General features: G+C 40.4%; 1 protein-coding gene across 7 annotated transcripts in view; it reads left to right on the forward strand.

Moving 5' to 3' along the window:
* The window catches only part of DCLK1 (doublecortin like kinase 1), a 344,058-nt gene that overhangs the window by 159,558 nt on the left and 159,736 nt on the right, over window positions 1-24,764 (forward strand). For all 7 annotated transcript variants that reach the window (XR_004299246.1, XR_004299247.1, XM_032403191.1 and 4 more), the window contains exon 4: window positions 21,559-21,658. Coding sequence is in view for 5 of the 7 variants with exons in the window: in XM_032403191.1 (XP_032259082.1) it covers window positions 21,559-21,658 (100 nt within the window). In the remaining 2 variants the exon portion in view is untranslated. The remainder of the gene's footprint in view (window positions 1-21,558; window positions 21,659-24,764) is intronic.

Genomic DNA, 24,764 nt, shown 5'->3' on the forward strand with positions numbered 1-24,764 from the left:
TTAAAGAAAACAAAAGTGAGGGTTTGGTCCCCTGAAGGAAAGGAAAAGGGGGTCTGTAGGTGGTGAGACAGGTCTTAGACAGTTACGTCATGACCGGTTTTGCTCCTGTCAGAGCTGAGCGAGTGTGTGTTGGGTGGAGGCAAACACTTCTGCAGCTAAGAGGGACCCCAGGAGGAGGTGTGCGGGTTCCGGTGCTCACACTGTGTTCGTTCTCCGGGGCTGCCGCCATCAGTTACCACAGACTTGGCTTCAAGCAAGAGAAATTCACCCTCTCACAAATCTGGAGGCCAGACATCTGAAATCTACCTGTCAGTAGGGCCACACTTTCTCCAAAGGCTCTAGAAGAGAATTCTCCTCACCTCTTCCAGCTTCTGGTGACTCCACACATTCCTTGGCTTATGGCCACATCACTCCCCCCTCTGCCTCCGTCTTCCTGTGGCCTCTCCTCTCTGTCTTCTCTGCTGTCTCTCGTAAGGACACCTGTCCCTGGACTTAGGGTAGATAATCCCAGTTAATTCAGAGTGATCTCATCTCAAGATCCGTAATGGGTCTAAATAGTGTCACATGCACAGTACTGAGGGTTAGGACTTGGACATATCTTTTTGGGGGCCACCATTCGACCCACAACACGGTCTTGACTTTGGACACTCAGATTATGTGTCCCGAATGTTGATTCCAACACTGCTCCTTACGGGCGTAGGAGAGGTGAAAATTCCTTGAGGCACTGCTTGTCTGTTACCTGGGGTGATGATGTCCCCACTTTTGCTTTCTGTTAACTTGTAGCATTTTACTCTAGACCCAGAGAAATTTAAACTAGAGAGTTTGCTTTGTTTTGGACTGGTGAGGACTGTTTTGTTTCTTGTTGGCTGACTGGTTGGTTAAGACCGTAGCTGGGAGAAGGTCGGGGGTTTGGAGGCTCTGTACCATTCTGAAAAAAAAAACACCTTTCTCTGCAGTGTACACAGAAGCTTGGTAGTTACGTGCAGAGATGTCCTCTGTGCTTGATGTGAGTAAGGTGGTGTTTTTCTGCTTTCTTATTTTGCTCTTGTTTTCTCTTAGGAAGGCTGAGAATCTCTACTGAAAAACTAAGTTGGGAATCGGGAACTGGGTGTGGTACTACCCCCACTTGCTGCCCACCTACGTGAGAGAAGCATTTTAGTGTCCCCGATTATACCTGAGTTTCAGAGAAATTCCAATAGATTGACAGCCATGTGGGCCATAATAGAAATGCCCTCATTTTATGTTCAGTATGGCAAGCTGTTATTGTGAATTTGACTTTCTACCAAGTACTGTAGACAATGGTCATCGCAAATAAGAGCAGCCTCATCTGGTGTTTAGGAAAGGAAAGCAAAGGAACAATCTTCAGAGGAAGCTGTGAATGAAGGCGCTCTTTGCAGATGGCTCAGGGCCCCAAGCTCCCCACGGGACAAACTGTATCCCCCCTTCTTTCCTTTCAGACTGACCCCTTCAAGCCCGGTGGTGGGGGCACTTCTGTGGGAACTGTGGGAGGTGTTCATCAAATTTATTGCCTGGCGCTTTAAAAGGGGAAGGGTGATTTCGCTTTTGAGATTTAAACAGGAATGTTTCATTCCCTCCAACTATATATATATATATATATATATATATATATATATATATATATATATCTTTTTAAAGTTCATAAAACCTTAACAACTATGTCATATGGTTTTCTTATTAGGACTTACTCTGCAGCTTTGACTACAGTTCTGGAATTGCTTTTGAGGTCAAGGTTTTACGTTCTTTGGAGTTTTCTTGCCCATATCCTATAGCAATGTTGTATTATCACCCAATTTTTATATGGTTAGGTATTTGTTCAGTCTGTCTAGTTGTATCATTCAGACCTGTGAAAGCTGTAAGCATCTGTTTTCCTTCTTTTTCAGACTCCTATTTTAATGTAAGAAGACTGTTATCTCTCAGAGAACTGTAGGGAGGTGTAGATCAAGTTACCACTTAGCGGTTCCCCCTGACCCCGTCAGGACCAGAGGTTGTGCGGTTTAGCAGGCTTCCAAAGCAGCATGTGGGTACAAGCCTTCTGGTTCTGTTTCTTAGAGATCACACTTGAAAAGACTACTCAGACTATTATTCATATGCTTCATGATTTTGAAGTGAAAGTGCCGATTACAGATTCTAGATTGTGCACACTAAATCTTACCTTTTATGGGTCTGGTGGCAGGACTGAAATACCGTGTGACTAAACATGAAACAAAACAATGTAGCACAAAATTTATCTAAGAGAGAGAGAGAATAGTGAGTGCAGAGACGGGGTGAGAACAGAAAGAACCTGTCACAAAGTAGCTTCAAAGCTTATATCCAACTTTCTATAGCTCCTGGCTGGATGTCAGTGACCCACTTTATACATAACCCTGAGGAGAAATCCCTAAGCCCATTCCAGGGCCAGTGGCATTTCATTCTGGAGCCTTTGTTTCAGTAAATTTTTTTTTTAAAGATTTTAATTATTTATTCGTCAGAGAGAGAGAGAGAGCACACAAGCAGGGGCAGGGGCAGAGGCAGAGGGAGAAGCAGGCTCCCCACTGAGCAGGGAGCCCAATGCGGGACTTGATCCCAGGACCCTGGGATCACGACCTGAGCCAAAGGCAGAAGCTCAACCGACTGAGCCACCCAGGTGTCCCTGAAACTCTTGTTTAAAAAACAACAAGAACAACAAAACAAGGCTCAAACCTCAGGGCAATGGTTGTGGTCCTCTGTGCCTAAGGGTCCTTTAGCCAGCTAGACAATGAGCTGATTCCCAGGCCCCATCCTACATGGTGACTTGGCAGCACAGTGCACAGGAAACTGACATTATCCAGGAATCCACAGAAAACTTTGATACACATTTTAGAGAATCTGTGACAGGAAGAAGCTGTACAATTTCATGGCCTTGGGGAGCCGGTCTGGAGTTGACTCAAGGGCGGCCAGAATTAGCACCGGGCCATGAAGTGTCTTCTCACCTCCTTCCAAATTGTCCTCACTTCACCTTGTTGCCTGGGAAGCTTTCATAGTGAAATATGTGCTTAGCTTAATAAGCTTCCTTTTCTAACAGGGCTGACACTGGAGGGGATCGAGAGGCAGGGGAACAGGAACATTCACATTTAGGATAGATGTTTCCAGTCAGTTTTCTGCCCTCCCTTCCTGACTGAGAGGTGCCTGAGGGGAGCCCCGGGAATATCACATGGGCCAGGCCAGGGCACTGGAGGTGAGGTAGGGGGTTCTGGGGATTGGCGGAGCCTATAAAAGAATACCATTTCAGATGCCTGTGTCAAAGCTTTGTAAGCCGCCGCTCCAGGAAATGTGGAAGGTTCTGTGGGCCTCTGCCCTCCTGTCATAGGGGACTACGTTCCTGTCCCCAGAGCATGGATCAGTTCTTCTGGTGTATTCACAGACCTGGATTCTAAGGGGCTTTGGGATGACCCTGATGCCCCCGTGAAAATGTGTCTGTTGTTTAGCAGGGCTGCAGCTCTGCTCAAGGCCATCAGGGCATGCCTCATGGTCACTTAATTGTCCAGTATCATAAGGTGCCAGGAGCAGGATCCCATACCCGTTAGCTCATGCAACTTGGAGCTTATTAAGACAAAGGGAAATCACTCAGAACACAACTGTGGAGCTGTGGGTTGGCATCAGGGGGTCTGGCACTGAGAACTGGTCACAAGAATCACACTCCGTGTTTTCTCTCTGTCCCCCTCTCCTCCCTGCTCCCCTTCATACATTTTGTCCCTCTCCCGCATCGCCTCCCCCTCCCCTTCCCATGCTTTCCCTTTTTCCACACTTTGCTCATTCTCCTCCCTCCCACCTCCACTCCTGGGTTCCAGCTCTGCTATGGACCAGCCCTGTGATTCAGCACCTCTGAGCCTTGGTGGTCACATTCTGAATTAAGGAGATGTTGACACCAGGGTTGGAAAGCTGTAGAATTAGATAAAACAACGCAGTGCCCTTGATCACACCGGATACTCAGTCAGTGCTACCGCCTTTCCTTCCTTTGAGACCTTCAGGGCAGGAAAGCCCAACAGTTGTTAAAATTGTTTTATGAATTATGTTTATTTTAAAATTCACTCACTGGCAGCTAACCATGTAGGTTAGCCCGGGACTTGAGGGTTTCTTGGGATATGGAACTTTCAATGCCAAAACCTAGTAACAGCCCTCTCTCCTGGGAAACTGGGAAAAGTCAGTCACTTTTTTACATATACCATCTTAACAAACAGTTTTTTTTCTTTATTATTATTTTTTTTGCTTTTCTCAATCATAAATAAGTCAGTGAAATTTTTCCTTATGTATATATTGCTTGCTGGGCATAACCACTATTTTGTCCAGCAGGTGGGGTGTACTAATGATTCCTTGGAAGCCAATTTTTTCTTATTTTGGTAAAAATATATGTAACATAAAATTTACAATTTCAGCCATTTTTAAGTGTATAGTTCAGTGACATTAAATACCTTCATGTTATTATGTAACCAGTACCACCACCCATCTTGAACTTTTTCATCTTCTCCAACTGAAATTCTGTACCTATTAAACAGTAGCTGTGTATTCCCCTCCCCCAGCCCACGGAACCGCCGAGATTCTACTTTCTGGTCCTAGGAATTTGACTATTCTAGTTACTCATGTAAGTGGAATCATACAATCTTTATGATTTTGTAACTGGCTTATTTCACTTAGCATAATGTCTTCAAGGCTCACCCATGTTGTAGCATGTGACAGTCTTTCCTTTTTAAGACTGATTATTCTCCATTGTATGGGTATACCACATTTGTTCACTCATTCTTCTGTTGATGGATGCTTGCCTTACTTCCGCCTTTTGGCTGTTGTGAATAATGGCTATGTCCATGAGTGTACAAATATCTTTTCAGGTCTCTGCTTTCACTTCTTTTGAGTAGATACCCAGAAGTGGAATTGCTGATCATATGGTAATTCTATGTTTAAATGTGGGGGGAATCCCCTTACTGTTTTCCACCAGGGCTGCATCATTCTACATTCCCACAAGTAATGCACCCCATACAGGTGGATGGAGCCTTGGAAACAGGAATTAAGTGTGGGTTGATTCTCAGTGGCTTCCAGTTGGTCCTTACAGAAAAAGAGAACAGTATGGTTTTTGAACTAGTCCTTAGCTGCTCTCAGATGAACTTTCCTTCATGGAAGGAAATTTTAAGGTTTCACTGAATAGGAATTTTTCTTTCTGTGCTTTGCATAGCAACTGGTAGACTAAGATATATATAGAGAGATAGATATATATAAAGAGATATATAGATGTATATGAATATAAGATTATATATATACATCTATCTTCTTATATAAGATTGTATATATAGATCTATCTTATATATCTTATATATCTATATATCTATATCTATGTCTATCTGTATTAACATGGAAACATCACTTACAACCAAATGAATAAAATTTGGCTAAAAGAGAGCATGTCAGTATCAGATGGAATTAGGGCCGTGTGTACCCAGTACAGAAGCTCCAGATGCTGGTGTTAATTCAATTAAATTTGAGTCAGAGCGAAGAATTAGCGGCAGTGCTGGATCAGCTGGTCTCATGGATACAAATGGCCAGTGCTCACCTAGCCTGGATCATTGGCCTGAGCAGAGTAGCAAGGTATTATCATCTACAGGAATATTCCTATAATGATCACTGAAGGACAGTTGTGTGTATTTATTTTTAAAAATTATTAGCCCCGGGCACCTGGGTGGTTCAGTCGCTTAAGCGATCCCAGGACCCTGAGATCATGACCTCAGGGTCCTGGGGTCGAGTCCCGCATTGGGCTCCCTGCTCAGTGGGGAGCCTGCTTCTCCCTCTGCCTGGCGCTCCCCCTGCTTGTGCTTGCTCTCTCCCCCCCTTCTCTGTGTCAAATAAATAAGTAAAATCTTTAAAAAATTATTAGCATTATGAATGACACATTCATGAATTCCTACCCTGTGTTGAGGAGACTGCTAGGTTTAGAATGATTAACAAACTGCACCGGTGACTTAAGACCTGGTTATATGATATAAAGGAACTAGCTGGGGCGCCTGGGTGGCTCAGATGGTTAAGCATCTGCCTTCGGCTCAGGTCATGATCCCAGGGTCCTGGGATCGAGTCCCGCATCGGGCTCCCTGCTCAGCGGGGAGCCTGCTTCTCCCTCTGCCTCTCTCTCTCTCTGTCTCTTATGAATAAATAAATAAAATCTTAAAAAAAAAAAAAGGAACTAGCTGATTTCATGTCAAAGCAGCCTAAGTTGTGACTTATATTAGAGGTTAGCAAACTTTTTCTGGAAAGATTCAGACAGAAGATATTTTAGGCTTTCTGAGCCATATGGTTTCTGAGGTAGCCTCTCTACTCTGCCATTGTAGCACAGACTATAGGGAAACAAATGAGGGTGGCTGTGTTCCAATAAAACTTTATTCGTGAACACCAAAATCTGAATTTCACCTGACACAAAACGTTATTCTTTCGATTTTTTTTCAATTACTTTAAAATGTAAAAACCATTCTTAGCTCATGGACTCTATAAAAACAGGCAGCAGGGACAGATTTGGCCCACAAGTCTCAGTTTACAAACCCCTTGGAAGTCGTAAGAATGTTTATTTTTGATGCTCACATTTTTGTATGTGTAGAAAAACTTGGACGCAAAAACATTAAAAAGTATGTTCTGGCAAGTCATTAATGAAGATTTAAATTTACAATATGAAGATAATTATTTCCAGCCACATGCCTCAGTGTAATTTGGTTAGCTGCGTTTAATGGCTTCAAGGAGGCAGAGATTTAGGTAGCAAAGTGAACCAGCCAAACAGGAGAGGAATGTGGAGAGTTTTAAAACCCTGGCACTGTCTATGAATTCTTAAATCATGCATTCATGCAATTTGCATGTTCATTTCCTCTTTTACAAAATGTTTGCTCCTGGAATTCTTATAGTTTCATTGTTAGTGGAAGTGGTTTCTTTTTTTTTTTTCCACAACCCTATATTTTAAATTCTTAAAACCTGGCACTTCACGGCATTATTCCTTTGAATGTCTTTAGTTTTGTAATTTTGCACACCCCCTTATATTCTAAATTTAATTCGTTTTCAGAAGTTCTTTACAGAAAAAGACTCATTATAATTCGCGATTATTCCCAATTATCTTCTCATAATTTAATATGAGAGGATTTTACTGCATTCTAAAAAGTAATTCTTAATTTAAAAAAGACTGTTTTCCCCAAATTTAACTTTATAAAACAGTCGCCATAATTTAACTATTTCCTAGTTCTAGAAGTATTTTCGTATCTTAAAAAAAATGGTTTTTCCCAAGTTGTTATAATGCTGCAGTGATAATTTAACTATTTCATGGTCCTATAAACACTTGGAACATTGAATTTTAAGGTTATCATTGACTAGAATATGCGAGAAATTTAGTAATAACCTTTCACTTCTCAGCGTAAAATCAATTCTTCACAATCACAGTCTTCCTATTCATAAAACATGCCCAAAACAAAGCTTCCTATTGGTATCCTACCTTACCAAAACATTCAATAAGAGCATCTAATAAATGGTAAAATCAATGGTATTTTCATTGTTCCCCACTATTGTAACTGTAGATGCCCCTCAGTCTGGTAATAAACATGCATTTTATCTTTAAGACCTTCGGCATAGTAGGCTTGCAATCAACATTTGCCTTCCCAGTTTTTCTGTTGCATGTGGTCCTTTCTAAATCATGAAACGAAAGAGCTAAAAGAGGCATTGCTGCCACTCATTTAGTATAATCCCTCTTTGGAGGAGACAAAATCGCAGTCAAGAGACATCAGGATCCCACAAGAGTGATTCAGAGTCAGGATGAAGACAATCCAGTTCTGATTCACCTCGGTCCAGGGTCCTGCCCGTTACCCACTTGTTCTTGGGGGAATTGTCATGACTCGCTCTCTCCCTGCTTCTGTCTTAGAAGTCAAGGAGGTGTCCCATAAAGGCTTTCCTGTCCTTAATACTCTATCGTGCATATATAACGTAAAACAACTGGCTAACAATGAGCAAAGCAGAAAAGGCAAAGAGAATAGTGCTGCTGTGAAAATTCTTGAACTAATCTTTGTATGGACACATGCTTTCATTTCTTTTGGCAAACACCCAGGCGTGATTTTGCCCGGGCATGGGTGAGGTGCATGTTTTGTTTTATAAGAAAGTGTTTGTTGAGCGTCTACTACATGCTAGACAGTGGGGATGCAGAAGACATTAAGAAATGGTCAGGAGTTGCCTTAGCGGCCAGAATGGGAAGTTTTAGAGGTGGGGAAGGAGTCGGTGAGGAGACGGGAAGGAGAACCAGCAGCAGACCATGATCTCATCTTTCATGTCATGCTGAGAGGTTCGACTTCTATTTGCAAAGTAGCAGAGCTCTCCAAGCCCTCCTGAAAAGCTGTGTGTAAATCCTTTCATGTTTCAAACATTTTACGGAAATGCCCAGGAGATTCTGAAATGTAAAAAACAATATGGGAGATATTTTTGGAAATAAAAAATTATTATTAAAAAATAAAATAAAAAAAAAAAAGGCAAAGAGAAAATAAGAGTCTAGATAGCCCAAAGTCTGCACAGCTCTCATACAATGAAGAATTGGTTGTTGAGGCCTAAGAGCTAACTGGCATAAATGAAAAAGGAATAAGAACCATGTGTTTGCTTTTCTTTCAGGTTAGTACAACATCTATAATATTTTATTTTATTTATTTATTTATTTATTTATTTATTTATTTATTTATAAAGATTTTATTTATTTATTTGACAGAGAGAGACATAGTGAGAGCAGGAACACAAGCAGGGGGAGTGGGAGAGGGAGAAGCAGGCTTCCCGCGGAGCAGGGAGCCCGATGTGGTACTCCATCCCAGGACCCCGGGATCATGACCTGAGCCGAAGGCAGACGCTTATTAACGACTGAGCCACCCAGGCGCCCCAACATCTATAATATTTTAATAAAATGTTCTAGGCTTTAGAGTTTGTCTCTAAAACTCTCTAGAACTTAACAATAGAAAAATGAAGCCATTAACAGTTGATGTTACTAAAAAAAAAAAAATCTTCAGGTTAAAGTTTAACACTAATGTTATGGTTTGAACCTTCCTTCTTATCCTTGTAGTCAAAGTGAGATGAGTGCATTTTGTGGGAAATGTTTATGTTATTCTATATTTTTGTGTGCATGAAGGATATACACCCATATATCCTTTGCTAGGGATGCTGTAACAAAGTACCATGAAGTGTGGGGGGCTTAAACAACTGAAATTTATTCTCAAAGTTCTGGAGGCTAGAAATCTGAAATCGAGGTTCAAGCAGGATTGATTCTTTCTGAGGGCTGTGAGGGAGAATCTGTTCCATGCCTTGCTCCTAGTTTCTGGTGGTTTGCTGGGAATCTTTGGCATTCTTTGACTTCTAGAAGCATCACCCCGATCTCTGCCTTCATCATCACATGGTGTTCTTCCTACGTGCATGTCTGTCTCCAAATGTCCCCTTCTTATAAAGCCAACAGTCAGATTAGAGGCCCACCCCATTCCAGCATGACCTCATCTTAACTAATTACATCTGCAATGACCATAATTTCCAAATAAAGTCACATTTTGAGGTACTGGGAATTAGGATTTCAACATATGAGCCTAGGAGGGAGGCACAGTTTAAACCATAGCAGCACCCCTCACTGAGATATTGTAGAAAATAACTACTGTTCACTGTAAAGGTTCATACAAAGACATTTCTTGAGCTCAAAAAATACTGTTAACAGTTCATGTGTTTGGACACTGCAGGGCAGTATAATGCTACAAATAATGCAGAAAGAAGTTTCTAGCTCAGTTACTTTAGAAATTAAATTATCATAATGGTTTTGTTTAAATACATTTAATGAGAATAGCTGTTGTATATGGTGATTTTAACCTTATTTATATCTGACAAGACCTCATAATAGGGACATATTTCAAACTTGAAGTTGTCTAAATGACACACAAGGAGAGGACCTCAATGTTGAGATTCCTGTTGAATGGTTATGCCTCTTTTATGGTTTTAAAGCTGTAAATGGCTGCTCTTCGTGGGAGTTCGTGCTTAGATTTCATTTCCCTTAACATCAAGGAAGTTGTGATTGGCATGGACAAATGTTTCAGCATGGAGGGAATGTTTAGTGATCTACTTGTCAGGCACTTGAATATGATTTTCAGGGGACGTAAGGAGATAGCTTATATTAATAGAGTTATTGCATTGTATTCTTCACATATGAAAGAAAAATGGATAATACACAGAGGGAAAGAAAATGTTATTTTCATGCACTTTGGTTAGTGTTGATCGCAATTCTAATGTCTTACAGTTGTCTAATGTCTGACAGCCATTAGATGGAATCATTTTCACTGGAAACACAGTATGAGGGAGGACAAACGAGAAACTGCTGATTTATTCTGCCTTCTGTTCCATGATCATTGACTTTTCTGAGAGTAATCTTGGAAGTTTATGCTTCAGCGACATTAACTTAAGGCCCATATACTGTTTTTTGTCTTTTACTGAACACTTCCTCTGCCTGACACATGTCTGTCCATTATCTCAGCAAATTCTTTCTGCCTTCCTGAGAGGTGGATACAATATTATCCTCATTCTCTCTATGAAGAAAAGGAGGTTTCCAAATGTTGAGTAACTGACCCAAGTCACCCAGCTAGTAATTAATGGAACGGAGTTTTAAACCTGACTTGCTCTGATTCCAGAGCTACTATGCAAAGCTGTTCAAGGCCACGGTAGTCGCTGAAAGCTACTATTGTACGCCCTTCTGCGTTGGTACATTGTTAAATGAGAACTAGAACATTAGAAAATGTAAACAGGAGTATGTTCTCATCCAAACATCTCCCTGTGCTAGTATAAATGGGCCTAACCCTTTATATGCCATTAAGGATATTCGGAGCTAATCATCACACTTTGAGAGAAGGCCAGCAATATTAGACAAGTTTGTGAAAGAAAGGAAGAATCATGCCAACTTACTCCTGACTTGTGAGAAACCTAATAAATTGAAACTAACCATTAGAAATTATATGTGAAAAGCCTTGAGTTTTTCCTCTCACTTTGATGTGCTAGGCCCCAAATCTATTTCCCTAGATGGTTGAGTTTTATTTACTCTGCCCCTTTCCAACCAGAGCTAACATTTCTAATAGTTTTTAGTAGCCATGGTTGTTTTTCGCAATTGGGCAGAGCAGATGTGATCAAAAAGAAAATTACTGCTTATGATTGATTTTCTTTTTCTTTCTTTCTTTTTTTTTTAAAAAGAGACCTTTCATTTTTAAGATGAAGCTGGTAGCTATTGAAACTATGATTAGACCTTATAGCTGGGAGATGACATAAGGGGTGGGAGAGAGAAGTGAAATGTGCTTCTGCTCTTTATTACAGGGAATTAATTTGGTTCCATCTCAACTGAGCTGGTAACATTTGCTCTGAAATTTCATGTTACTGATTCTCCATGCTGTCTATTTCACTCCTCTTCTCTCCCAGGAAGGGGGAAGGGAGATGGTCGAAGAGAGAGGAAGGACACAAGAAGCAAGTTCAGCTGACAAATCCACCCTTTGCCCAGGACACCTGTGTAAGCGAATGTGGACATGTCCACAGTGTGCTCGCACACACACACAAGACAGGTTGTATTGTGTCTTTCACAGGCTCTAATTTTCAAGATGTGTTTGGTCTTGACTATGTCCTACCCTACCTTTGGGAATTATAGGAATCAGAGTCTATTGGGAAGCCTGGTTGCCTTCCTTGGGACTTTGGCACAGCCATGGAGACCAGCCTTGAGCACATTAACCATGGCTAATGGCCACTTAGTGTGGAATTCTCCCCCAGAGACTGCAAACTGCCTGCCCACGGGTTGAATCCAGGACACAGGTGTGTTTTATTTGGAGTGCACAGTTGTATTTTTTTAATATAAAAAATGAATTTATTGCCAACTTTTAAAAATCAGGTACTTTCAGATAAAAATCTGATTTCCCTTTTTCTTAAAAACTCAATCAGTCTAACAGCCCTGGGCTTACTTTGTTGCATGACAAATGTCAAGTAACTGCTGCTATCCCATGTAGGTGAAGGGAAACTTCCAGTCTATTACATTCTCTACCAATTTCCTATCGTCTGCCTATGTTAATTACCGTTTATCGCCCCATTTGCACTGTGTTTCATTATGCCTGGCCCACTTCACTGTTTATGTTACCTTCCAGGCCCCTGTAGGCATCTGAAGTCCTTATGTTTTACACTTACAGCTCATGCATTGTTGGGAAATGGCAACCTGCCCTATGTTATTCACGCAACTTTAAATTTAGATAAAAAAAAGAATTACGGAAACAATATACATGGTGTAAGATGAAGACAAAGAAGAAATGTTGGCCTAGAGTGTTTTGGTCACCATCTATAATTTTCTGAAAGACCATTGAGTAAGGAATATCTCTAAGTATGTATTCATAGTTGTATAATCCCTATCAACATTTATTTATAAAAACAGTGTTTTAAACCAAGCCTTCAGTTTGGATGGCAAAACTTTTTATCTTACCACTGCCATCTCTTGCTCTCTCAGCCTTTTATTAGCTGTGCTTGGATCTTAATATGATTATGCAAAAATGGTGTTATTATTCGGACAATTCCAGGGAATGTTTTTATTGGCAATTTTAAAAGCCGACTTACTCTAAAGTATATTTTTGGAAGAAGTACTTTTCTCCAGTAATATTTTTGATGCTATATAAATGTTTTTATTAGCTGCATTTGAGTTTGGGTAAAGAAAAAAAGTAATTTTTTTTCACTTAATAGTTTTAGAATGTAATTTTAGGTTGCATTTGTACTAAATACTCCTAGGATCGTTATTCTCAATTAGAAGTGGTTAAGCATCTGATGAGTAGAACACTGACCAATACCAAACACACAGGAGACAAAAGCTCTATCCTCAGCTTATTTAAGGAAAAAAAAACTTCCAAAGTTTTATGAGGGCTCCCACCATGGAGGTGGTGATGGTGATGGTGGCCAAGTGCTGACGGTCAGGGGGCAGTGCTGATGCTCATGGTGGTGATGCTGATAGTTGTAACAACCATTTTGGAGATTTTCGCTTTACGGGATTGTCATTAGAAAACATCATTTACTTGAGAAGACTAGTCTGAATCATATTTAAAAAAAATCCCTTTTAATGTCAAGCCATACATCCAGGCAAGTAGATTGGAAATAGAAATAGAAATATTTAAAGCAACCGATTCCATTCTTCAATGTCAAGCAACATTTACAAATGTTCCTGGCAGACACATACTTCCATAGCTTTGGGAATATCATTTGTTGCCTGCCAGTGTGCAAGAATAGAAAAGACAGTTTGATTATCTTTATGTTTTTAGCCCCAGATACCTGTTCTTTGGATTGTGATTTTTCTTGCAAAACTTTTTGAAAACCAGGTTTCACCAAAGGGTCCTGGTGAGGAATCAATATAACGATGTGAGTCAAGTGTCTTCGGGGCGTGGCACATTGGAGGTCTTGGCGCTGGCCTCAGGCTCCTTCGAAAATATCAGAAGGGAAATTCACAGCACAGTGATTCACTGGTCATGTACTGAGTTGAGTAAGAGTTAACAACATCACAAGAGAGCAACTGGTTGCTTTAACAATGTTTTCAACTCCCGATCCAGAGAAACTATATCTGAGGGTGTTGGCCTGACACAGGTTTTGTGGGTTGGGTTTCTTTTTCGGGGTTTGTAGCCCAACCTTTGTAATGCATGTGTCCTAACTTTACTTGCATGCCAAGAACCCCAACACATACCTTACATTAACTAGTGTTTTAGCGCCTCTTTTTCTCTAAGGAAAGTACATTCTGTCAGAGTATGTCCCATAACATGCTGCCCTAGCTGCATGTTCATGTAGACTAGCAGCTGAGAACACGATCAAGGAATGAATGTACTTTCCATTTCATAATTGTTGGGTTTTTTTAAATTGACTCAGCAAATTAAATTGCTTACATTTCAAAAGAAGACATTTTCTTTTTTTCTATTTTTTGAGCATCAGCATATTATTTCAGTGTTACTAGCCATTTCAGAATTTCAACAGTATTATTTGCTTTTGCAAAAAAAAAAAAAGTGTCTTAGAGCTTCAAACTTGAGAAAAGTAGTTTGAGGATCTTTATTTTCCTCTCTCTGTTATTATTTGAGTAATTTATTTCTTTTCTTAATGGCTTTATCTTTCTCTGGGCAAGAACCAGAGTTTCTTTAAGAGATTTTTCTTTATCAGAAATTTCTTGCTAGAAGAACAATTGGAGAATACATGACCATTTGCATAAGTTTATCATCAAAGACATGAAAAGGTGATAAAGGTCCAGCGGAGAATGTGTTTTTAATGACAATAACATGACATAACACATTCCTGATATTTGGCTATAAGACAAATTATAGACATATTTTAGAATCAGAAATGTATGGAATTACATGATTATAGAACAGAAAAATTCACAGTGGTTGACTTATAATATCATGTGCATAACAACGCTCAGTGCTAAGAGTAGAGAAAAGAAGCCAAGTGTGGAATGAAATTGGAAGAGAAACCTTATCAAAATTAGGTTTTGACAGGATGAGGGGGCCCACATGTGCCAAGTTTTAACTGAAAACTAATTATAACGGTCACATTATGAACTGTGCAGAAAGAAGGAGGTTATTGATTCTGGTGATTTAGAAGCACAGGTGATGGAATTTTTTTAAAACACAGGTATAAGCATTTCTTTTTGGAAAAGAGCATCTCCTTAAAACTGAACCTTTCGGTCTGTTCCCTTTAGCTGGTATCAAGAAGAATGAGAAATTATAAATAAGTATTTAAAAAAGAAAATTTAAACAGAAAGGGTAGGCTGTACGCAGTGATTCCAATAAATGGATTGCATTTCTTGGCTTTTACTTCTGTGATCGTAATCTCACTTAAAATACATTAGGTAGGTGATGCTAAAATATTTTATTGTTTCACGCAAGGAGAGGCATCTGATGGGGACACAATGACTTGCGTGGCTTCAAAAAAATGAGGCCATGGCTGCAGCGATATTCCATTTTGTTGGTAGAGGGCGCTCTTGTAAAGAAAATATAGTGACTGCTGAAAATCTCGCTCAGCTCCGTGATGTCAGCGTCACCATGGAGATCTCATTCCAGTGAGGGGGACTGGATTCCACAGTCCTGCTTTGGAAATGTGTAAATAGCAGATGCTTTTATTGCCTTTGTTTGGATCTCTGTCCGTGCACAGCAACTCAAGCCGGAAGCTCAGAGGAGGGGAAGTCCATATTTGTCTGTAGTGGCTTTTTACTCCCTGGAAGCAGCTCAGTCTCCTGGGACAAGTGTGCGTAATGACAAGTTAATGGAAAAGATATAAATTCAGATTTCATATAAAAAGAGTCAGAAAGCCGAATATGTTTTCCTAGGATCAAAGAAATAATTCAAACTTCCTTTTTAAAAAATGCGTTAGACACTTTTTAGTGTTAGAAACGATTAATGTACAATATATGTGATAACTATTATTAAAATGGTTTTATTAACGGAAATTTATAATACACAAATATAAGGGTACATATTTCTTTTATTTATTTATTTATTTGAGAGAGTGAAGGAGAGCACAAGTGGGGGTGAGGAGCAGAAAGAGAGGAAGAGGGAGAAGCACAGTCCCCACTGAGCAAGGAGCCCAACATGGGGCTCGATCCCAGGACCCTGGGATCATGACCCAAGCCGAAGGCAGACGACCAACTAACTGAGCCACCCAGGCGCCCCTATAGAACTCTTCTTGTTGCTGTATCACACCAAGAAGAATTTTCATCTTATCCTTATATCTTCATCATATAAATTACTGTGGTGAAGCATATTAGAACCAATGTGGAAACTGAGAACCAAGAGAACTTAACGAACTGTTCCAAATTTGTACAATGTTTATGTCAAATCTAGGCTCAGAACCCAGGTATCCTGATACTCAAAGGGCTTTTTCCAGTACATCTGGCAATTATAACCACCCGTGTTTTTTGAGGCACACAGTGGGTGTGTGGCACTATGCTAAGCACCATCAGAGATAAACTCTGATGCAACAAATGGGATGTCTTTATTTGGGATTAGAGTTTCATATAATAACCAAAGCACTGGGTAAGAATGGAAAATTAATTGATAGAATATTAAGCAGTTTATACCATAAACTGATTACCTCCTTTATGAACTACATATAATACACATACAGTTTCTTTTCTAGTGTAGGGGTATTTTGACAGAGGATGGTTTTCTCAGAGGAATACAGATCTCTGGAACCCAGAAAACTAGAAGTCATGACAGATCCCAAGGGGTCCTGAGTTCAGACATGGCTTATAGAACCAGACCTGTGCCGGCAGGTGACCATACCCGTTACTGACATTCACAGCATCATTTCAGTGGAAGCCTCATGGAAAGCGTGTACTGTATCCCAGCTTCTATGTTAGCAACTTTTACCAGCCTTGCACCATTTCTCTGATGCTAATTCAAAGTGTGCTTTTCACCAAAATAATTATACTAGTAGAATTCCTATTCCCTAAGTGAAAAGGGGCCCCTATATGCTGTATTTTAGCCAGATTCACTTAGGAAGGAAGCCTGTTGGTATAGTGCCCAGGAGCTACCTACTATGTTTTATTTTTTATTTGTTTATATTAGGTATACATTTGGCTTATACTTATTTGGAGGTAAAAATGCATTTGAGCTCATAAAAATAACTAAAATGGATTGAGGACTTATTCTCCTTTGATTCACAGTCTTAACTCATCTAACCTTTAAAGCAACCAGTATGATGAACGTATTTGATTTGAGGCATGAAGAGATGAACATCTAAGTGGCAGAGTTGGGTTAATTCAGAACCTGGGCTTTGGTGACAGGGTATGCTCTTGGGAAATTGTGCCAGAGCAGATGTCTCTGTGGTGATGAAGAATCCCACTCCCTCTGCCCTGACTAAATGGAGATCTTTAGAAATATGATGTGTTTCAAGATAGCTGACTTGGATTTCCTGACTTGCCCGAGTCAGAGGTGGTCATAGTCCAAAGACAGCAACTCAGCCACCTGACTCCAGGCCCATGACATAAACCACTGATAGACAATGCAGTTTACTTTCTGCTAAATTACTAATTCACAACAGTGTGTTAGGAATTCTTTGCAGTGTAAGTCTATACACATATGTACTGGAAAAGAAGAGATGAAGAATGAAGGCAGTTGTATTCTCAAGGCCTAGCACAATGGCTAGTAAATAATGTGTGTTTAATAAACATTTATTGAATGATGACTAAGAGTTCAGGGAAGGGGTAAATCACTTTGGATTGGAGTGGATAGCGAAGGTAAGGCCTGAATCTTCAACTGAGCCTTGAGTCATGGGAGAGATTCGAATAGGCAAAGAGTTAGGTAGGAGGGGGTACCAAGTGGGAAAAAAAAGTCATATAAAAATCCTTGCAAGTAGGAAAGAAGAAGCCCTTTTCTGAGAAGAATATGTAAAGCAGATAAATTGGAACATGTTTTCGGTTAGACCATAGCCCTTGTGTTTGTCCTTATATCCATTCATCCTTCCATCCATATCCATCCATCCATCCATCCAAACATCCAGTCATCCATCCATTCATCCACCCATCCATCCATCCAAACATCCAGTCATCAATCCAAACATCCAGTCATCCATCCATCCATCCATCTGATAAATGCTTATTAAGTATCAGGTATATGGCATGACTACTGTAGACTTGAAAAGTAGGCTGGAACCAGATGGAATGCCAGACTCAGAAGATGAACTTTAACTTGATGATGGTAAGCCATTGATGTTTTTCTGAGTCATGGAGAGATATTTTGAAAGTTTAAAAGAAAGAATAGATTAGTAGAATTAAACAGGATGGATTGGAGAGAAAGGAGGTAGGAGTAAGAAAATTCACCAGAGGGAAATGCCAACATCCACAGGTAAGAGGATAAGCTCTGGACTGATGTGGTAATGGGGGTAAAGAGAAGGAGGACAGGAAAAGGCCTAGGTTTGAGAGATGTTAATCCATGAATGGAATTTGTTCTTTTTCAGCTGGTGATCACACTGAATTTTGAGAACCTCAAATTTAAAAAGGAGTAACACTGTATAGATATATAAAATCAGATCTTTATGCAAAACATTGGTAATCCATTGATATTAGAGTGTCCGGTAATGCTAAAGGAAAATCCTCACAGTATATTGGCCTACAGAAGAAGGTTATACATCTTCTGTTACTCTTTTTTGTTAGATGGAATACATTACAGCCACCTCCAGATCAATGATACAGAGTGAAAGCATGGATAATTGAAGTGCATAGGTTATCCTAAATCCATCTTTATTGTAACCTTGTGTTTAAGCCTCCTTTTCTATCAAATGTTTTATCAAGGCTTCTAACAAGGAGCAGTTTTATAACTTTGAATTTGATCTCCTGACCATACATACCTTCTGTGGTAGGAGGTTGTGAACAGGGAAATGGCTAAATGATGCCAGAGCAGAGAGCACAGAAGACATTACAGTTTCTAATAGTTCAACAAATGCTTTGATTTTAGTCACTGAAGATTGGGAGGTAAATGAATATATGTTGCTTGGCACTGACATGACTTTTCCCTGTTTTTTTGTGTTGGGTGATGACAGTTATTTTTCTTTAACAATCGCTGCATTCCTTTTATGTTCTTGGAATCCTGGAGTTGGAAACAACATCAGAAGTTCATCATGTCTCATTTCCCACTTGCCAACAGAATTAAACCTAAACTGTCCAAGCTGGATCATTGGCCGTTCTGTTCTTTGAGTCTCGGCCTTAGAGGACGGTCATGGGTATATGATGGAAGGGAGTTAGTTAACTGGCAACCTGCTTATTATGTGCTGTAGTTTTAATGATAGTTATCTGCCTGCTTAGCAATAGCATAAAACATGCACACATAGATGAATGTGATCTGGTTGGCAATCTGATGTTCTAGAATACAGATATTGGGAATGTGTGGAATGAAAGGACAGTTGCCTTTGGAAAATAATATTTTTCATCTACTAGAGACTTGTCATCATGTTTGGCACACAGTGTAGCCCAGAGCGGGCCCATCATAAATGTTTATCAGCTAGAGAAATATGGCTGCCCAGGAGAGTGCGTATCGTTACTTTCCATTGTGTGTTCCCGGAGTTCTTTTCACCTCTGGCTGTCAGTGCAGAACCTAAGGGAGCCCTGTCACACATTAGTCCATATGATGCTGTGTGAAGAAGAGAGTTCCAGAATCAAATAAGGTTGGGAAATACTGTATTTCCTATCTCCTCTTTGGAGTTGTGATGTACATGAGCATGTGAAGGGTTTTGCAAGGACCAGAAATAAAGAAACCTGTTTATATTGGATGAACTCAGTATTTACCAAATCTATTTGGTTACAGAACCCCCCCCCCTTTTATTTTTTTACATAGAACATATTAACCATTCACACTCTAAGAAATACTACCTTTTAAGGTTAATTGTTCACATTTTTGCCTGAGGGAGAGACCGTGTTTTATTCATTTTTGTGTGTATATGCTCCATGCTAATTGGCATATAGTAGGCTCAATAAAGACTTGCATGTGTAAGATGAAAATGGCCTGTATGGGGTTGGTTGGGATGACATCAACCGCTGATCATGAAGGCTGGGTGGGGTGCTTGTCATGAAGATAAAGATGGACAGGGTCACGGGCGCCTGGGTGGCTCAGTCATTAAGCAACTGCCTTCGGCTCAGGTCATGGTCCCAGGGTCCTGGGATCGAGTCCCACATCGGGCTCCCTGCTCCGCGGGAAGCCTGCTTCTCCCTCTCCCACTCCCCTCTGCTTGTGTTTCCTCTCTCACTGTGTCTCTCTCTGTCAAATAAATAAATAAAATCTTTAAAAAAAAAAAAAGAAAGATGGACAGGGTCACAGTTGGGATCAGACAGAAGGGGAGGAGTGAAATGGAGTGGGTTCTGAATTCAAAGGGCCTGTTTTTTTATCTTGTTTTGTTTTAAAGATTTTATTTATTTATTTGACAGAGAAAGAGAGAGAGAAAGAGAGCACAAGCAGGAGAAGCAGGAGAGGGAAAGGCAGGGTCCCCACTGAGCAAGGAGCCTGATGTGGGGCTCGATCCCAGGACCCTGGGATCATGACCTGAGCCGAAGGCAGACACTTAACCGACTGAGCCACCCAGCTGCCCACAAAGGGCCTGTTTTTATCCCAAGCAGAAGACCGAAGCTTCTGACACCACTCTTAAAGATTTTTAGTCCATTTTCCTTGATCATTACAATGTCCCTCTTGAATCACCTATATTTTCAAGCTTTTCCAAAACATGTCATGGATGTACCTCCCTTACACTTAATGTTTATTATCAAACTATTCTAGAAATATCATTCTTAAAATTTCAGCCAAGCGATTATTTGGAAAGGAGAGCTTATTTGGAAAAACTATCTGAAGGCTACACATCATCGTATTTGGGGCCTCTGAGTAATGCTGTGTTCTCCCAAATTACTACTGTAAGTCTTACAGTACCTTTGATGTGTCAGGACAGTGCTACCAAGCATTGACATAGAGCAGAACCCCAGAGACGCCCTGCAGATGACTGCAAACAAATGAGGGAGGATCTAATAGTAAACCCAGGCCAAAAGGATCTAACACTCCGGGGGGGGGGGGGGGTTGTCTGTGGGCCTCAGATATCCAAGGGAAAATTCTATTAGAAAGTCTATTTCATATAGCTCTGAATGGGTGCCTTCAATTGGCTGCTTCATGATGTGCTTCAAGCAAAGGAAATTGGAAATAGAAATCAGCAGAGTTCCCGGTGCCTTCTGTTGGCATCATACATGTTGTGAACAAAATATGACACCACATATCCAACGACAGAGAGCAGTGTGCTGGAAATGATTCCTTTTGACCACATGTACTTGAAAAACGACATTTAGCTCTCTTAAAGTTCTTATTGGAGGATAAGTTGAATAAGTACCAAAAGGTGGTTTTAAAACTTTACTTTTGCATAACTACAAGAAGCTGGGTAGCACAGGAGTTTTCAAGTTTAGCATAACTTGAGTGGTGAGCATGCAGTTGCCCAGTCTCTGTATCTGAATCTCAGAAATACTTATTCTATTATTCCTTTCACGAGGACTTCTACTTTTGTTTCAACTAGAGGTAGAATGGGTCTAAAGGAGATGATTATATTTATATTATGATACAGATAATTTTCTTCAGCAGTTACCCCAAGTACCAGTGATCACCGCGTGTATACTATATTTGTTGCTAAAATCATACGCCTTTATTGCTGTTGAGGAATATTACATTCGAATGAATAAAGGGGTGTTCCTTTCCCACATGTTGCTGCATCCACTCTATTACAAAAATCAAGGGCTCTTACCTATTGATACGTCAAGTAATAAATGTGACAGTTACTGGTTCTATTTTCCTTATCCCGTCTTCCTGCACAACCGAAATGTAACATGTTTCTTACTAGTAACAGATGCTGGAAACCTTCTTTTGAAATTCCTCTGGAGACGCTGTCCTGTTGATCCCATTAGATGTGGGAAGTGGCTTTATGCAGATGTCTGCTTGCAGGCATGTAATGTTGTAATTGCCGTTCTGCTGACCCCTTGCTGAGTGCCATGCTCTTCTCTTGTAGGTGATGTGCCTTCAGGACTTTTTTGGTGACGATGACATTTTTATTGCATGTGGACCGGAGAAGTTCCGTTACCAGGATGATTTCTTGCTAGATGAAAGTGGTAAGGAAAAAAAAAAAAAGTTCAAAACCAGGGAAAATTTGAGGCAGCTTTCCATAATGAGCCGCACCAGGCCAAGATTATGTCAACCCCAAAGCTACCAAATCAGTTTCAGATCCTCACCCAGCATGTCTTTTCCATACCTCGAATTTCTTTGATTTTCTTTTATATAGAAAACAGATGAAATGATAATTGGAAAGGTTGAATCATTCAGAAGAGTAAATTACCAATGGTTAATTTATAACCACTTAATAACTAAATTGATGTTCTATAGAAAACCATGATGCAGATTTCTACATTTTTAATTCTCTATTTTTTGCCAACACGTGTAGTTGAGAGATTTGTAATCATAAAATTATTGAGTGTGTTTCTAGGGGGAGCTTTCACGAGCCTCTTCTGGTTCCTAACTGGGAGGGAGAGTGGCCTGGCATTCCTTTTCCTTTAACACATACAGAATTTGTATGTCATTAGCATCTGTGAGGGACCACAAAGGAGGGTAGTGTCCTTCAATTCAAACTGAAATGTGATTGTTTATAATAGATGAAGAAGACCGTTGATTAAGAGGGAAAGACATGTCTCACGAAGTGAATATGAAAGGTTGCGACTTCAAGAAAGACTTTTTTTCTGATGCTATAAGTCATTTCAGAATCTTAACAGCATCCCAGGGAAGATTATTGCACTGACAGAAGAGACCTCTCCTTAATCATATTACTTCTAATTTAATTAGGGGAATATCACATATTTATGGACAATTCAGACACTAGATAGTTGGAAATGCTCTTTGAAGTGGTAATGAATTTTCTGCTTAAATGCATGCAGAAACAAATCAGTGAGCTTTTGACTAAGGGGATGGAAAATACTTGAGCACTGACAGGTTAGGATAAGTGATGTGATGTCGGGGTCCCACTCTCCCACTGCTGATGCACGGTCACATACGGGGCCTACATTAATACATATGGATGCATATCATCTCTATGCATTTAAACCTAGTATGATTATTTCATCATTTAAAAATGACTTAGGGTGTGTGGGGAGGGATAGGAATACGAGATTGCCCCCGATTGTGAAAATTTCAAATGCCCAGTGAAAGTACATATATGATATAATATGTTAGATAGATAGATAGGTAATCTGATAGAAGTGTCATTTGAAGAGATTTAAGTTATTTTGGTTCAAAGAACTTAACTGGAAGGTATCTCTTTCTCTCTAAATAAGTTTTCTCTAAATACATTCCACCTTTATCTCTGGTTGATAATGCCCTTTGGGGGCAAAGATTTATGTAAATACACCAGGCACGGGGAGCCCTCAGGGAGGGCTCTTCCCAACCCACCCCTTCCTTCTACAGGATGAGACAGCCTTGCCGTTGTGTCAAACAAAAGAATGTTAGGAGTCAGGAGGGAACCCACAGCACAGTTTTGAGAAAAATAAGCTGCCTTGACTTCCAATTTAAAGAAAATAGCTGCTTCTGATAGAATAGTCTGAAAGAACAGATGCATTCTGAAGGTTTCATTTGTTGCTTTGATAGAAAACAACCTGTCAGATTCCAACTGGAATACAGTTCAGTTTCAAATCAGCACTGTTGACCTGGGGCTGCCAAAGCCTCTATCCAGCCTCCAGGTAGACTTGGGGCCTCTCCCCAACCTAGGCCCCTCCCTCCCCCACCGTGAGACCTCTGGGCTGGGCTTTCCCTTCCCTGCACTCTGCTCTCACACTAGACACGGCAGCCTGCCCTATTCCCTGGCGACAGCAGGCAGACAGGCTTTCTGGAAAGTACAACAGAAAAAAATACCAGAAAATCCATTGTGATTTCCCTTTAGAATTTTCCTCCTTAAAAAGAATACAGGCAGATAGACAGACAGACAGATTGATATCTACATACATGCATAATGGTGCACACACGTGCATCAGAACACCTTGCCCATCACATGTAGTTTGGCACTTGGAAAGACCACTTCAAACTATTTCAGTGGGAAAGTGAGAACTTCACGTTCTTAGCCCTGATGAATATATCCTAACCGTTTCTTGGTGTGAAATCCATTTGCTGAGTAACAGTGTCCTCCCCCATCCTGAGAGAAACACGTGGATTGGGGGAAGGGGGTAGAAAAAGAATCTAAATTGAGATTTTACTTCCTTGGATGAACTTACTCTGAGACTAAATTCACACATTGACAACTGCAATTTCCCTGTTGCTTGTACAGCATGTTCTAGTGCTAATGTATTAAAATTTGAATCTTTTTTTAAGTGCTCTGAGATGATTTATCCCAGCTTGTCTGTACTTGCTAAATGGTATTTGCACATTGAGGCTCCATTTGGCCTGTTCCATAGTAGCTTCCTAAAAGGAGTATCAGCGGGGGGTTCAGACATCTTCAGAATTAATACTCAGGCAGGGTTGTGCTTGATTTCATGGCATCAAGAAGTGGCCTTTTGCCACCAGACAGCACTTTTATTCTATCTTTCAAAATTAACCCAGCTCCCAGTATGCTCAGGATTAGCAATAATACATCCCCCTAATTACTACTGGGAAAGCTCCCGGGGTCTTTCCAATGAGGAATTCTGCCACTATTGACTTATATTTCATGGGCTACATTAGAGCTAGATCCATATTAGAAACTGTGAGGGAGCATTCTTCCTCCCCTAAGTTTTCACATGGGAAGAAAAACCAAAAAAAAAAAAAAAAAAAAGCCTTCCTTTTTCCATCTTAAAATGTAACTCATTTTAGCAATATCGTCATCAATCAGTGGAGTCTTAGCACCTTTGAAAAATGGTGGATACAGCACTATATATAGAGACAGACAGGCCAGCAGCTCCTTCCCCTGCATGGGCTGCTGTCTCATTTAGAGGATGAAGCATAGGCAAGGAAAATGCCAACTTGGAGACAAGAAGCTTAACATAGTTTTGCTTATATATTGATGATAAACTGACGAATTTGTGATTTTTGTTGCCATTAAAAAGTGACAGGATTTTGTTGAGAAATGCCCACCTCGCACCTGGTTGGGGGGTCAGGGGGACAGTTAGCTCCTTGGTGATGAGCCTGTCACAGGATATCACCTTCTGTCTGCCCCCCAGCCTCAAGCCAACACCCCCAAACTTGCTTGGCCAGTTTATTCAC

Source organism: Phoca vitulina, unplaced genomic scaffold (assembly GCF_004348235.1).
Source record: "Phoca vitulina isolate PV1807 unplaced genomic scaffold, GSC_HSeal_1.0 scaffold5, whole genome shotgun sequence".
In the NCBI taxonomy this organism is placed as follows: domain Eukaryota; kingdom Metazoa; phylum Chordata; class Mammalia; order Carnivora; family Phocidae; genus Phoca; species Phoca vitulina.